General features: G+C 46.5%; 1 protein-coding gene across 3 annotated transcripts in view; it reads right to left on the minus strand.

The window, feature by feature from the left end:
• Positions 1 to 13,278, minus strand: part of LOC146863669 (long-chain-fatty-acid--CoA ligase ACSBG2-like) — a 632,294-nt gene that overhangs the window by 366,790 nt on the left and 252,226 nt on the right. Inside the window, exon 1 of one of the 3 annotated variants that reach the window (XM_085627780.1) lies at positions 10,428 to 11,591. The exons of the other annotated variants lie outside the window; for them this stretch is intronic. Within the exon in view, the coding sequence (XP_085483906.1) occupies positions 10,428 to 10,464 (37 nt within the window). The 5' untranslated portion in view covers positions 10,465 to 11,591. Of the gene's footprint in view, positions 1 to 10,427; positions 11,592 to 13,278 lie in introns of those variants that run through there. 3 annotated transcript variants of the gene reach the window in all.

A 13,278-nucleotide genomic window follows, 5' to 3' on the forward strand; every position in this document is an offset into this window, starting at 1 on the left:
GGGATAGTTGTCCTGTTCTCCGGTGCCCGGTATTCTGGTGCTACAGCAGAGTGAAGCCCAGTTTACCCTTGAGACCCGTACAGTTCCCCATTACCTTCCAGGCGTAACCAGGGGATGTTTCTTGTCCGCTCAATCTAACCAGTATTGTCCCGTTTCCGTACTGTCCTTATTCTCCCTTTGTTTACCCTTTATAATCTACACTTCGTATTGAGTAGTACCATTCCTTCCATCATTACCTGATTATTCGTACTGTTACCCGTATCGTGGTCCTGTGAATATTCCCCAGAGAGAGATAGGATTTCTATCTACCTCTCTCCTTCCGTTACCTGTCACTCCTTTGGGTTTGCGTGAAACACTGCGTGAAACACTGTGTTGTTGAGTTCCTTCTCGCCAGAATCACGGTAAAGGCGCCTGGCGCTATTTCTTTATTTCAATCGACTAATGAATGTACTGGTTTACTTTAACGTATTATGTTATATGTTTCTGTAGATTACTTTCCACAGTGTGCATCACACAGACAGAGTCCAGGGAGTTGGTAGTTCCACTTTATCACTCAAAGAAGGGGTAAGCAGATAATAGCGATACAACAAGATACATAGGACTCCGCTTTACTCTGTAGTAATGGTGTCTTCCTTTTCACATAGGGTTTAATTTGCTATATGAATGCCTTCCTGGTACCCACTAGACAACACGATCTACGAGTAGGTGAGGTTCAGGTTGACGCGATATCTCAAAGGGGGGGATCATTAGCAAGTAATATTGTTACATAGTGTTTATTTTACAGGGAGTGCGCCAGTCGTATATTGCAGTCCATACCTTCCAGAAGCTGGTGACTCATTGAAGTGTACCCTCCTACCCTTGTTTTGTTTCCCTGTTTTCCCTAGCGCGTCTCCTGAGTCTCTAGAGTCTGATAGAGTCAGGAGACCGCTGGGGAGGGCTGAGGACTAGCTTCAGGTTCCTGACGCTCCTGCGGAACAGCAGTTAACCCTTACAGCCTCACTCCAGATTGAGGTGCCTACATTTACTATGCCCTAAAACACAGCCTCACTCCATATTGAGGTGCATACATTTACTATGCCATAAAACACAGCCTCACTCCAGATTGAGCTGCCTACATTTACTATGCCATAAAACACAGCCTCACTCCAGATTCAGGTTCACACATTTACTATGCCATAAAACACAGCCTCACTCCAGATTGAGGTGCATACATTTACTATGCCACAAAACTCAGCCTCGGAGTGAGGTGCATACATTTACTATTTACGAAGGGGGACCCCAGATGCACAATGAGAAACCGGTTTATGCGGGGTTAGAGACAATCAACTGAAGAGGAGAATCAAAAACCGGTTTTAAAGGATGTCAATTAGGGCCTAAAGAATAGGTCCCCTTTATAGAGCAAAGCGTAACTGGAAAAATATAGATCAAAATGAGTCAACCACCAAACACCCACTTAAGATGTGAATATAGATATAAAGGTAAGAATATATATACACCTTAATATCAATTTTTTTTGTATTTTTTAATTCAGTAATTCATTTTAGTAATTCATTTTGATTGATACAGAAAAACATTTATAGTTTTATAAATACATGACAATAAAACATACATATGCACATCAACAATATATATATGATCATAAAAGGCAGCGTTCAAGGCCCCATAAGTAAATAATCAGATTCATACACCTACTCATTCAGTCTAAATCACATTCACCAAAACACATCTCAAAATACACATATTATCCTTGGATATAAAGATGGATATAGTCGTTGGTGTATCTTCCAACGATGGCCAGATGGTGCATAAAGAAGAAAGAGGTCGTCAAATCAAGCGCCTAATTTGACGACCTCTTTCTTCTTTATGCACCATCTGGCCATCGTTGGAAGATACACCAACGACTATATCCATCTTTATATCCAAGGATAATATGTGTATTTTGAGATGTGTTTTGGTGTATATGTATGTTTTATTGTCATGTATTTATAAAACTATAAATGTTTTTCTGTATCAATCAAAATGAATTACTAAAATGAATTACTGAATTAAAAAATACAAAAAAAATTGATATTAAGGTGTATATATATTCTTACCTTTATATCTATATTCACATCTTAAGTGGGTGTTTGGTGGTTGACTCATTTTGATCTATATTTTTCCAGTTACGCTTTGCTCTATAAAGGGGACCTATTCTTTAGGCCCTAATTGACATCCTTTGAAACCGGTTTTTGATTCTCCTCTTCAGTTGCATACATTTACTATGCCATAAAACACAGCCTCACTCCAGATTGAGATGCATACATTTACTATGCCATAAAACACAGCCTCACTCCAGATTGAGGTGCATACATTTACTATGCCATAAAACACAGCCTCACTCCAGAATGAGGTGCCTACATTTACTATGCCATAAAACACAGCCTCACTCCAGATTGAAGAGCCTACATTTACTATGCCATAAAACACAGTCTCACTGCAGATTGAGGTGCCTACCTTTACTATGCCATAAAACACAGCTTCACTCCAGACTGAGGTTCATACTTTTAGTCTGCCATAAAACACAGCCTCACTCCAGATTGAGGTGCATACATTTACTATGCCACAAAACTCAGCCTCGGAGTGAGGTGCATACATTTACTATGCCATAAAACACAGCCTCACTCCAGATTGAGATGCATACATTTACTATGCCATAAAACACAGCCTCACTCCAGAATTAGGTGCCTACATTTACTATGCCATAAAACACAGCCTCACTCCAGATTGTAGAGCCTACATTTACTATGCCATAAAACACAGCTTCACTCCAGACTGAGGTGCCTACATTTACTATGTCATAAAACACAGCCTCACTCCAGATTGAGGTTCATACTTTTAGTCTGCCATAAAACACAGCCTCATGCTCAGCAATTCAGGTGCACACTACAACTCTGCCATAAAATACAGCTTCAAACGCCAGAATGAAGGTATAGTTGCATAGTACATCTGTGAAACAGAGAAACGCCCCAGTATTCAAGTAGAGGTGCTCCTGAGACAGGGTTTTTTTTCACATTTTGATAAAGGTGTCCCCACACTGTACATGAAAGGGATGTATGTGCCCTTGAAGGAGGACCTATAGATGTCCACAGAAAACAAGAACCAGGTCGCAGTCACCACCATCTCCGACAGATAGAGATGGGGGCATCTTTCAAAACTGTCAGGAGGAACAACAATAGCTCAGGGGAAGAGATGAGTAGAATGAAAGTGCCAGAGCTAAGAGTGCAGGAATGTACCAGGGGTCACAAGGAAGGAGGAGAGAGGAGCTAAGCGGGCTAGTGTGAGATAAAATTCATGGCCAGAGAGAAGAGGAGGAAGATTCATGCGTAGCCCAATGTAAGAAAAAGAGTGTCCACCCCTTATTAGAACTACATGATTACCTTAAATAGTATTTTTATAGTACTATAAGAAATCTGTTTCATCGTAGTAAACCTATAAAAATATACCTACAACTGTGTACAAAGTACAACAAATGTAATTCTTACCACACATGCAATAATGTTATGCCAAACTTCAAATGTGGGTGGCACAGCGCCCAGTGCATCTGTGGAACAACTGGAACACATCTGAGATGGATATTGATAGAGTATAGAAAAGGGCACATAAGGATTCCAGGATCCTTACCAGAGAGTCAAGATCAACCAGAAATCCGAAATGAGCTCACAATATATTTAGTTCCCCCCTACAAAGGGTTCAAAGTGTCATCAGAAGGAGGCTTGCAGGCACACTGAGAGTTGCAAATCTGCAGGTGCCAACGACTAGAACATTTGGTTGATAGTGTGGGTGCTTGAAAGCACACACTGCTCTGCTCTGTTCTGCTCAGTTAGGGCTGGTGCGGTCTTACAGAATGTTAGGTGGCAGTGTGAATACTTGAACGTGTAGTCTGCTCAGTCAGAGATGGTGGGGTTGTACAGAATGTTAGGTGGCAGTGCGAGTACTTGAATGTATACACTGCTCAGCCAGAGATGGTGGGGTTGTACAGAATGTTAGGTATTAGTGCGTGTACTTGAACGTGTACTCTGCTCAGCCAGGGATGGTGGGGTTGTACAGAATGTTAGGTGGCAGTGTGAATACTTGAACGTGTACACTGCTCAGCCTGAGATGGTGGGGTTGTACAGAATGTTAGGTGGCAGTGTGAAAACTTGAACGTGTACTCTGCTCAGCCTGAGATGTGGAGTCGTACAGAATGTTAGGTGGCAGTGCGAGTACTTGAATGTATACACTGCTCAGCCAGAGATGGTGGGGTCTTACAGAATGTTAGGTGGCAGTGTGAATACTTGAATGTATACACTGCTCAACCAGAGATGGTGGGGTTGTACAGAATGTTAGGTGGCAGTGTGAATACTTGAACGTGTACTCTCCTCAGCCAGAGATGGTGGGGTCTTACAGAATGTTAGGTATTAGTGCGTGTACTTGAACGTGTACTCTGCTCAGCCAGGGATGGTGGGGTTGTACAGAATGTTAGGTGGCAGTGTGAATACTTGAATGTATACACTGCTCAGCCAGAGATGGTGGGATCGTACAAAATGTTAGGTGGCAGTGTGAAAACTTGAACGTGTACTCTGCTCCGCCTGAGATGTGGGGTCGTACAGAATGTTAGGTGGCAGTGTGAATACTTGAACGTGTACTCTCCTCAGCCAGAGATGGTGGGGTCTTACAGAATGTTAGGTGGCAGTGTGAATACTTGAATGTATACACTGCTCAGTCAGAGATGGTGGGGTCTTACAGAATGTTAGGTGGCAGTGTGAATACTTGAATGTATACACTGCTCAGCCAGAGATGGTGGGGTTGTACATAATGTTAAGCGGCAGTGTGTGTACTTGAATGTATACACTGTTCAGCCAGAGATGGTGAGGTTGTACAGAATGATAGGTGGCATTGTGAATACTTGAATGTATACACTGCTCAGCCTGAGATGGTGGGGTTGCACAGAATGTTAGGTGGCAGTGTTTGTACTTGAATGTATACACTGCTCAGCCAGAGATGGTGGGGTTGTACAGATGTTAGGTGGCAGTGTGAATACTTGAACGTGTACACTGCTCAGCCTGAGATGTGGGGTCGTACAGAATGTTAGGTGGTAGTGTGAATACTTGAATGTATACACTGCTCTACTCAGCCAGAGATGGTGGGGTTGTACAGAATCTTAGGTATTAGTGTGTGTACTTGAACGTGTACTCTGCTCAGCCAGGGATGGTGGGGTCGTTCAGAATCTTAGGTGGCAGTGTGAAAACTTGAACGTGTACTCTGCTCAGCCTGAGATGTGGGGTCGTACAGAATGTTAGGTGGCAGTGTGAATACTTGAACGTGTACTCTCCTCAGCCAGAGATGGTGGGGTGGTACAGAATGTTAGGTATTAATGTGTGTACTTGAACGTGTACTCTGCTCAGCCAGGGATGGTGGGGTCGTTCAGAATGTTAGGTGGCAGTGTGAAAACTTGAACCTATACTCTGCTCAGCCTGAGATGTGGGGTCGTACAGAATGTTAGGTGGCAGTGTGAATACTTGAATGTATACACTGCTCTACTCAGCCAGAGATGGTGGGGTTGTACAGAATGTTAGGTGGCAGTGTGAATACTTGAATGTATACACTGGTCAGCCTGAGATGGTGGGGTTGTACAGAATGTTAGGTGGCAGTGTTTGTACTTGAATGTATACACTGCTCAGCCAGAGATGGTGGGGTTGTACAGAATGTTAGGTGGCAGTGTGAATACTTGAACGTGTACTCTCCTCAGCCAGAGATGGTGGGGTCATACAGAATGTTAGGTATTAGTGTGTGTACTTGAACGTGTACTCTGCTCAGCCAGGGATGGTGGGGTTGTACAGAATGTTAGGTGGCAGTGTGAATACTTGAATGTATACACTGCTCAGCCAGAGATATTGGGGTTGTACAGAATGTTAGGTGGCAGTGTGAATACTTGAACGTGTACTCTCCTCAGCCAGAGATGGTGGGGTCGTACAGAATGTTAGGTATTAGTGTGTGTACTTGAACGTGTACTCTGCTCAGCCAGGGATGGTGGGGTTGTACAGAACGTTAGGTGGCAGTGTGAATACTTGCATGTATACACTGCTCAGCCAGGGATGGTGGGGTTGTACAGAATGTTAGATGGCAGTGTGAATACTTGAATGTATACACTGCTCAGCCAGAGATGGTGGGGTCGTACAGAATGTTAGGCGGCAGTGTGAAAACTTGAACGTGTACTCTGCTCAGCCTGAGATGTGGGGTCGTACAGAATGTTAGGTGGCAGTGTGAATACTTGAATGTGTACTCTCCTCAGCCAGAGATGGTGGGGTCGTACAGAATGTTAGGTATTAATGTGTGTACTTGAACGTGTACTCTGCTCAGCCAGGGATGGTGGGGTCGTTCAGAATGTTAGGTGGCAGTGTGAAAACTTGAACGTGTACTCTGCTCAGCCTGAGATGTGGGGTTGTACAGAATGTTAGGTGGCAGTGTGAATACTTGAACGTGTACTCTGCTCAGTCAGAGATGGTGGGGTCTTACAGAATGTTAGGTGGCAGTGTGAATACTTGAATGTATACACTGCTCAGTCAGAGATGGTGGGGTCTTACAGAATGTTAGGTATTAGTGAGTGTACTTGAACGTGTACTCTGCTCAGCCAGGGATGGTGGGGTTGTACAGAATGTTAGGTGGCAGTGTGAATACTTGAACGTGTACTCTGCTCAGTCAGAGATGGTGGGGTCTTACAGAATGTTAGGTGGCAGTGTGAATACTTGAATGTATACACTGCTCAGTCAGAGATGGTGGGGTCTTACAGAATGTTAGGTGGCAGTGTGAATACTTGAATGTATACACTGCTCAGCCAGAGATGGTGGGGTTGTACATAATGTTAAGTGGCAGTGTGTGTACTTGAATGTATACACTGCTCAGCCAGAGATGGTGAGGTTGTACAGAATGATAGGTGGCAGTGTGAATACTTGAATGTATACACTGCTCAGCCTGAGATGGTGGGGTTGCACAGAATGTTAGGTGGCAGTGTTTGTACTTGAATGTATACACTGCTCAGCCAGAGATGGTGGGGTTGTACAGATGTTAGGTGGCAGTGTGAATACTTGAACGTGTACACTGCTCAGCCTGAGATGTGGGGTCGTACAGAATGTTAGGTGGCAGTGTGAATACTTGAATGTATACACTGCTCTACTCAGCCAGAGATGGTGGGGTTGTACAGAATGTTAGGTATTAGTGTGTGTACTTGAACGTGTACTCTGCTCAGCCAGGGATGGTGGGGTCGTTCAGAATCTTAGGTGGCAGTGTGAAAACTTGAACGTGTACTCTGCTCAGCCTGAGATGTGGGGTCGTACAGAATGTTAGGTGGCAGTGTGAATACTTGAACGTGTACTCTCCTCAGCCAGAGATGGTGGGGTCGTACAGAATGCTAGGTATTAGTGTGTGTACTTGAACGTGTACCCTGCTCAGCCAGGGATGGTGGGGTTGTACAGAAAGTTAGGTGGCAGTGTGAATACTTGAATGTATACACTGCTCAGCCAGGGATGGTGGGGTTGTACAGAATGTTAGGTGGCAGTGTGAATACTTGAATGTATACACTGCTCAGCCAGAGATGGTGGGGTCGTACAGAATGTTAGGCGGCAGTGTGAAAACTTGAACGTGTACTCTGCTCAGCCTGAGATGTGGGGTCATGCAGAATGTTAGGTGGCAGTGTGAATACTTGAACGTGTACTCTCCTCAGCCAGAGATGGTGGGGTCGTACAGAATGTTAGGTATTAATGTGTGTACTTGAACGTGTACTCTGCTCAGCCAGGGATGGTGGGGTCGTTCAGAATGTTAGGTGGCAGTGTGAAAACTTGAACGTGTACTCTGCTCAGCCTGAGATGTGGGGTCGTACAGAATGTTAGGTGGCAGTGTGAATACTTGAATGTATACACTGCTCAGCCTGAGATGGTGGGGTTGCACAGAATGTTAGGTGGCAGTGTTTGTACTTGAATGTATACACTGCTCAGCCAGAGATGGTGGGGTTGTACAGATGTTAGGTGGCAGTGTGAATACTTGAACGTGTACACTGCTCAGCCTGAGATGTGGGGTCATGCAGAATGTTAGGTGGCAGTGTGAATACTTGAACGTGTACTCTCCTCAGCCAGAGATGGTGGGGTCGTACAGAATGTTAGGCGGCAGTGTGAAAACTTGAACGTGTACTCTGCTCAGCCTGAGATGTGGGGTCATGCAGAATGTTAGGTGGCAGTGTGAATACTTGAACGTGTACTCTCCTCAGCCAGAGATGGTGGGGTCGTACAGAATGTTAGGTATTAATGTGTGTACTTGAACGTGTACTCTGCTCAGCCAGGGATGGTGGGGTCGTTCAGAATGTTAGGTGGCAGTGTGAAAACTTGAACGTGTACTCTGCTCAGCCTGAGATGTGGGGTCGTACAGAATGTTAGGTGGCAGTGTGAATACTTGAATGTATACACTGCTCAGCCTGAGATGGTGGGGTTGCACAGAATGTTAGGTGGCAGTGTTTGTACTTGAATGTATACACTGCTCAGCCAGAGATGGTGGGGTTGTACAGATGTTAGGTGGCAGTGTGAATACTTGAACGTGTACACTGCTCAGCCTGAGATGTGGGGTCGTACAGAATGTTAGGTGGCAGTGTGAATACTTGAATGTATACACTGCTCTACTCAGCCAGAGATGGTGGGGTTGTACAGAATGTTAGGTATTAGTGTGTGTACTTGAACGTGTACTCTGCTCAGCCAGGGATGGTGGGGTCGTTCAGAATCTTAGGTGGCAGTGTGAAAACTTGAACGTGTACTCTGCTCAGCCTGAGATGTGGGGTCGTACAGAATGTTAGGTGGCAGTGTGAATACTTGAACGTGTACTCTCCTCAGCCAGAGATGGTGGGGTCGTACAGAATGCTAGGTATTAGTGTGTGTACTTGAACGTGTACCCTGCTCAGCCAGGGATGGTGGGGTTGTACAGAAAGTTAGGTGGCAGTGTGAATACTTGAATGTATACACTGCTCAGCCAGGGATGGTGGGGTTGTACAGAATGTTAGGTGGCAGTGTGAATACTTGAATGTATACACTGCTCAGCCAGAGATGGTGGGGTCGTACAGAATGTTAGGCGGCAGTGTGAAAACTTGAACGTGTACTCTGCTCAGCCTGAGATGTGGGGTCATGCAGAATGTTAGGTGGCAGTGTGAATACTTGAACGTGTACTCTCCTCAGCCAGAGATGGTGGGGTCGTACAGAATGTTTGGTATTAATGTGTGTACTTGAACGTGTACTCTGCTCAGCCAGGGATGGTGGGGTCGTTCAGAATGTTAGGTGGCAGTGTGAAAACTTGAACGTGTACTCTGCTCAGCCTGAGATGTGGGGTCGTACAGAATGTTAGGTGGCAGTGTGAATACTTGAATGTATACACTGCTCAGCCAGAGATGGTGGGGTTGTACAGAATGTTAGGTGGCAGTGTGAATACTTGAATGTATACACTGGTCAGCCTGAGATGGTGGGGTTGTACAGAATGTTAGGTGGCAGTGTTTGTACTTGAATGTATACACTGCTCAGCCAGAGACGGTGGGGTTGTACAGAATGTTAGGTGGCAGTGTGAATACTTGAACGTGTACTCTCCTCAGCCAGAGATGGTGGGGTCGTACAGAATGTTAGGTATTAGTGTGTGTACTTGAATGTGTACTCTGCTCAGCCAGGGATGGTGGGGTTGTTCAGAATGTTAGGTGGCACTGTGAATACTTGAATGTATACACTGCTCAGCCAGAGATGGTGGGGTTGTACAGAATGTTAGGTGGCAGTGTGAATACTTGAATGTATACACTGCTCAGCCAGAGATGGTGGGGCCGTACAGAATGTTAGGTGACAGTGTGAAAACTTGAACGTGTACTCTGCTCAGCCTGAGATGTGGGGTCGTACAGAATGTTAGGAGGCAGTGTGTGTACTTGAACGTTTCTCTGCTCTGCTCAGCCAGTGCTGGTGGTGTGTTATAGAATATTAGATTGCAGTGTCTGGTGTACTTGAATGTGTACTCTGCTGTGTTCAGCCAGGACTGCCTCCTTGTTGTGACACGATTCCTCAGCATTCACAATGTTTGCAGGAAAAGAAAAAGAAGTTCAAGAAGACAACACAATTTGTGCAAGACCGGGTGACGTGATCTAGCATGTGGGGCAGGATCATAACTCACCTTTGAAGAGTGAGCACTTGCACTACAGTCCATCCCCTACATGAGGTAAGCCTGCAACACCCAGGAGACGCACACCCTGCACCCGCATGGCTTTCAGAAGGAAACTGAACACACCTCTCCCAACCTTCAGGCACTACACTATGTGCCAGTAAGCAGCTAGTACAGTTCCATCCCCTGTGCTGCACTAGAAACCCTCCCATTCATTCATTCATTCATCTTCCAATGCCTACCTAGGGGTGGTCGCTGCAGATTCTCCTCTAGTTGCATCGCCAGCTCTTCACTTTAGCTCTCCTGGTAAGAAGGCGGGAACGGGGAGGTGAAGGATTCACCCACAGCTGCAGGGGTTGTGAAACCAGAGCTGGCCAGGGCCTGCCCAGCAGAGGCGTAAACAAAAGTCACAGCAGCTATGAGGGTGAGGCTTCCCTCGTGCACCTCAGTCAGGTCATTCCCAGAGTGAGGTGGCCCTCATGGACCTCAGTCAAGTCATTCCCAGAGTGAGGTGTCCCTCGTGGACCTCAGTCAGTTCATTCCCAGAGTGAGGTGTCCCTCCTGGACCTCAGTCAGTTAATTCCCAGAGTGAGGTGTCCCTTGTGGACCTCTGTCAGGTCATTCCCAGAGTGAGGTGTCCCTCGTGGACCTCAGTCAGGTCATTCCCAGAGTGAGGTGTCCCTCGTGGACCTCAGTCAGGTCACATTCACAGAGTGAGGTGTCCCTCGTGGACCTCCGTCAAGTCATTCCCAGAGTGAGGTGTCCCTCGTAGACCTGAGTCAAGTCATTCCCAGAGTGAGGTGTCCCTCGTGGACCATAGTCAGGTCATTCTCAGAGTGAGGTGTCCCTCGTGGACCTCAGTTAGGTCATTCCCAGAGTGAGGTGTCCCTCACAGACCTCAGTCAGGTCATTCCCAGAGTGAGGTGTCCCTCGTACACCTGAGTCAGGTCATTCGCAGAGTGAGGTGTCCCTCGTGGACCTCAGTCAGGTCATTCGCAGAGTGAGGTTGACCTCAGTCAGGTCATTCCCAGAGTGGGGTGTCCCTCGTAGACCTCAGTCAGGTCATTCGCAAAGTGAGGTGTCCCTCGTGGAGCTCAGTCAGGTCATTCGCAGAGTGAGGTGTCCCTCGTGGAGCTCAGTCAGGTCATTCGCAGAGTGAAGTGTCCCTCGTAGACCTCAGTCAGGTCATTCCCAGAGTGAGGTGTCCCTCGTGGAGCTCAGTCAGGTCATTCGCAGAGTGAGGTGTCCCTCGTAGACCTCAGTCAGGTCATTCCCAGAGTGAGGTGGACCTCAGTCAGGTCTTTCGCAGAGTGAGGTGTCACTCGTAGACCTCAGTCAGGTCTTTCGCAGAGTGAGGTGTCCCTCGTGGAGCTCAGTCAGGTCAGTATCAGAGAGGTGCACCCGGTGCCCAGCCTCCCCCAGGAGGACAGGCCGTGCAGAGCTGGAGTCGAACCAGAGGAACCGGTTCCACCACCTGATCACTCTACGAAAGAGGAACCGACACAAACTAAAGCAAACTCTCAAAAGAGAGAAATTCAGCGCCTGCTTCGACTTCACTTTCAATCTTAAACTGAAAGAAGCTTAAATGACCCCATTTCATATCAATTGAACAACGAGTCACTTTCTTTAATGATTCATTTACATGTTGATTCATGTTGTTGTTTGTGAAGCAGCGTGCTGCAGGAATGCCGAAACAAACATGCCTGACCGGCTACAATGATCAGATGCCATGTGTGCTCTGCGCCGCTGGGTCTGGGGGGTTAAAGCAGGTTTTCAGTCCTTCCCATGTCTGAATTCTATCCGATGCTAAGTGCATTTTCCCTCTTTTGCAGAGTAAACCAAGCTCCCAGCTCGGCATTTTGCGATTATAGCCTGAAGAAGACACGGGTATTTGATATGATGGAAACACGTCCCATACATCAGTCTGTACATAATAACGAAACTCTAGTGTAGCAGAGATAACAGAAGCGGAGCCACTGGCGTAACGAAAGCTGAGGGGGCCCCCCTGCAAGGTACACGGAGGGGCCCCCATTCCGGATTTAATCCGGAGCTCTAAGGCCCGAGTACTGGGAGGAGGGGGCCCCCTGCAGCTCAGCCCCCCCCCCCACCGCACTGCTGGGGATGAGGGGGCTTGTGTACGCACCTGAGCGGAGCGGGGAATTGCTTTCTTTTCTTTTTTTTGGTGTTTATAAAAACTATCCTTTCACTCAGAAACGCTCACACAAAAACACAAACCTTAGCTCGATCGACATTGAAGTTAAATCTGTACCCCCATCAATGCCAAGAGATCACACAAAAGTAGCTCGAAGTCAACTCTCCAATCCCCGCCAGCGTGGACTCCACGTCACTTCCGGCTTTACTCAGATATATGGGCGGAACATTAGCTTGGATTTTAAATTCTAAATACAATGAGTCTTTGAATGATTTTTCCATTTTCAATTGTTAACATTTTAAAAAGTAACACCTGTACTTTAAAAGAGTAATTTCGCTTTTTTATTGTCTCTTGTTTATGCAACTTATTCCGATGACAGGGTCAGCTTTAGTGATGGTGGCACCGGTGCAACAATCTTTTTCAGCGCCCCTCCCCCGTGACCTCTTTCTCCATGGTTTTCCTCACTACAACCATCCAACATTGTCCTTCATATCTCCATAGCCTCTCGCGCAAACGCATTTAATTTGTTTTATATAACCCTGGGCGTAGTTCGCGAAGTAGCGCTACGCGTAGCTACGCAAGGTGCACTTCGCACTACGTGAGCTACGCGTAGCACTTCGCGAACTGCGTAGTACCATGTTCGCATTGTGCAAGATGCCGTTTTCAATTATTGCACAGTGCGGACAAGCATCCGGCACTGTGCAATCATTGAAAACGGCATCTTGCACAGTGCGAGCTGTAGTTTTCTGCCGCTCGAGTAGATTTTTACTCGAGCTGCAGCTTTCTCACCGCAGACTGGTAGTTTCTCATCGCGTGCGGTCGCGAGCATACGCGAGCACTCGGAATGAGAAACCTGACCTCCCCGCGTTGAGAATCTCGCCGGGAGGTTTATTTTCCACGCTCGCGATCGGCAACTTGATGTTGTTGATTTGACGTTGAGG

Source organism: Triturus cristatus, chromosome 2_1, assembly GCF_964204655.1.
Source record: "Triturus cristatus chromosome 2_1, aTriCri1.1, whole genome shotgun sequence".
Classification (NCBI taxonomy): Eukaryota; Metazoa; Chordata; class Amphibia; order Caudata; family Salamandridae; genus Triturus; species Triturus cristatus.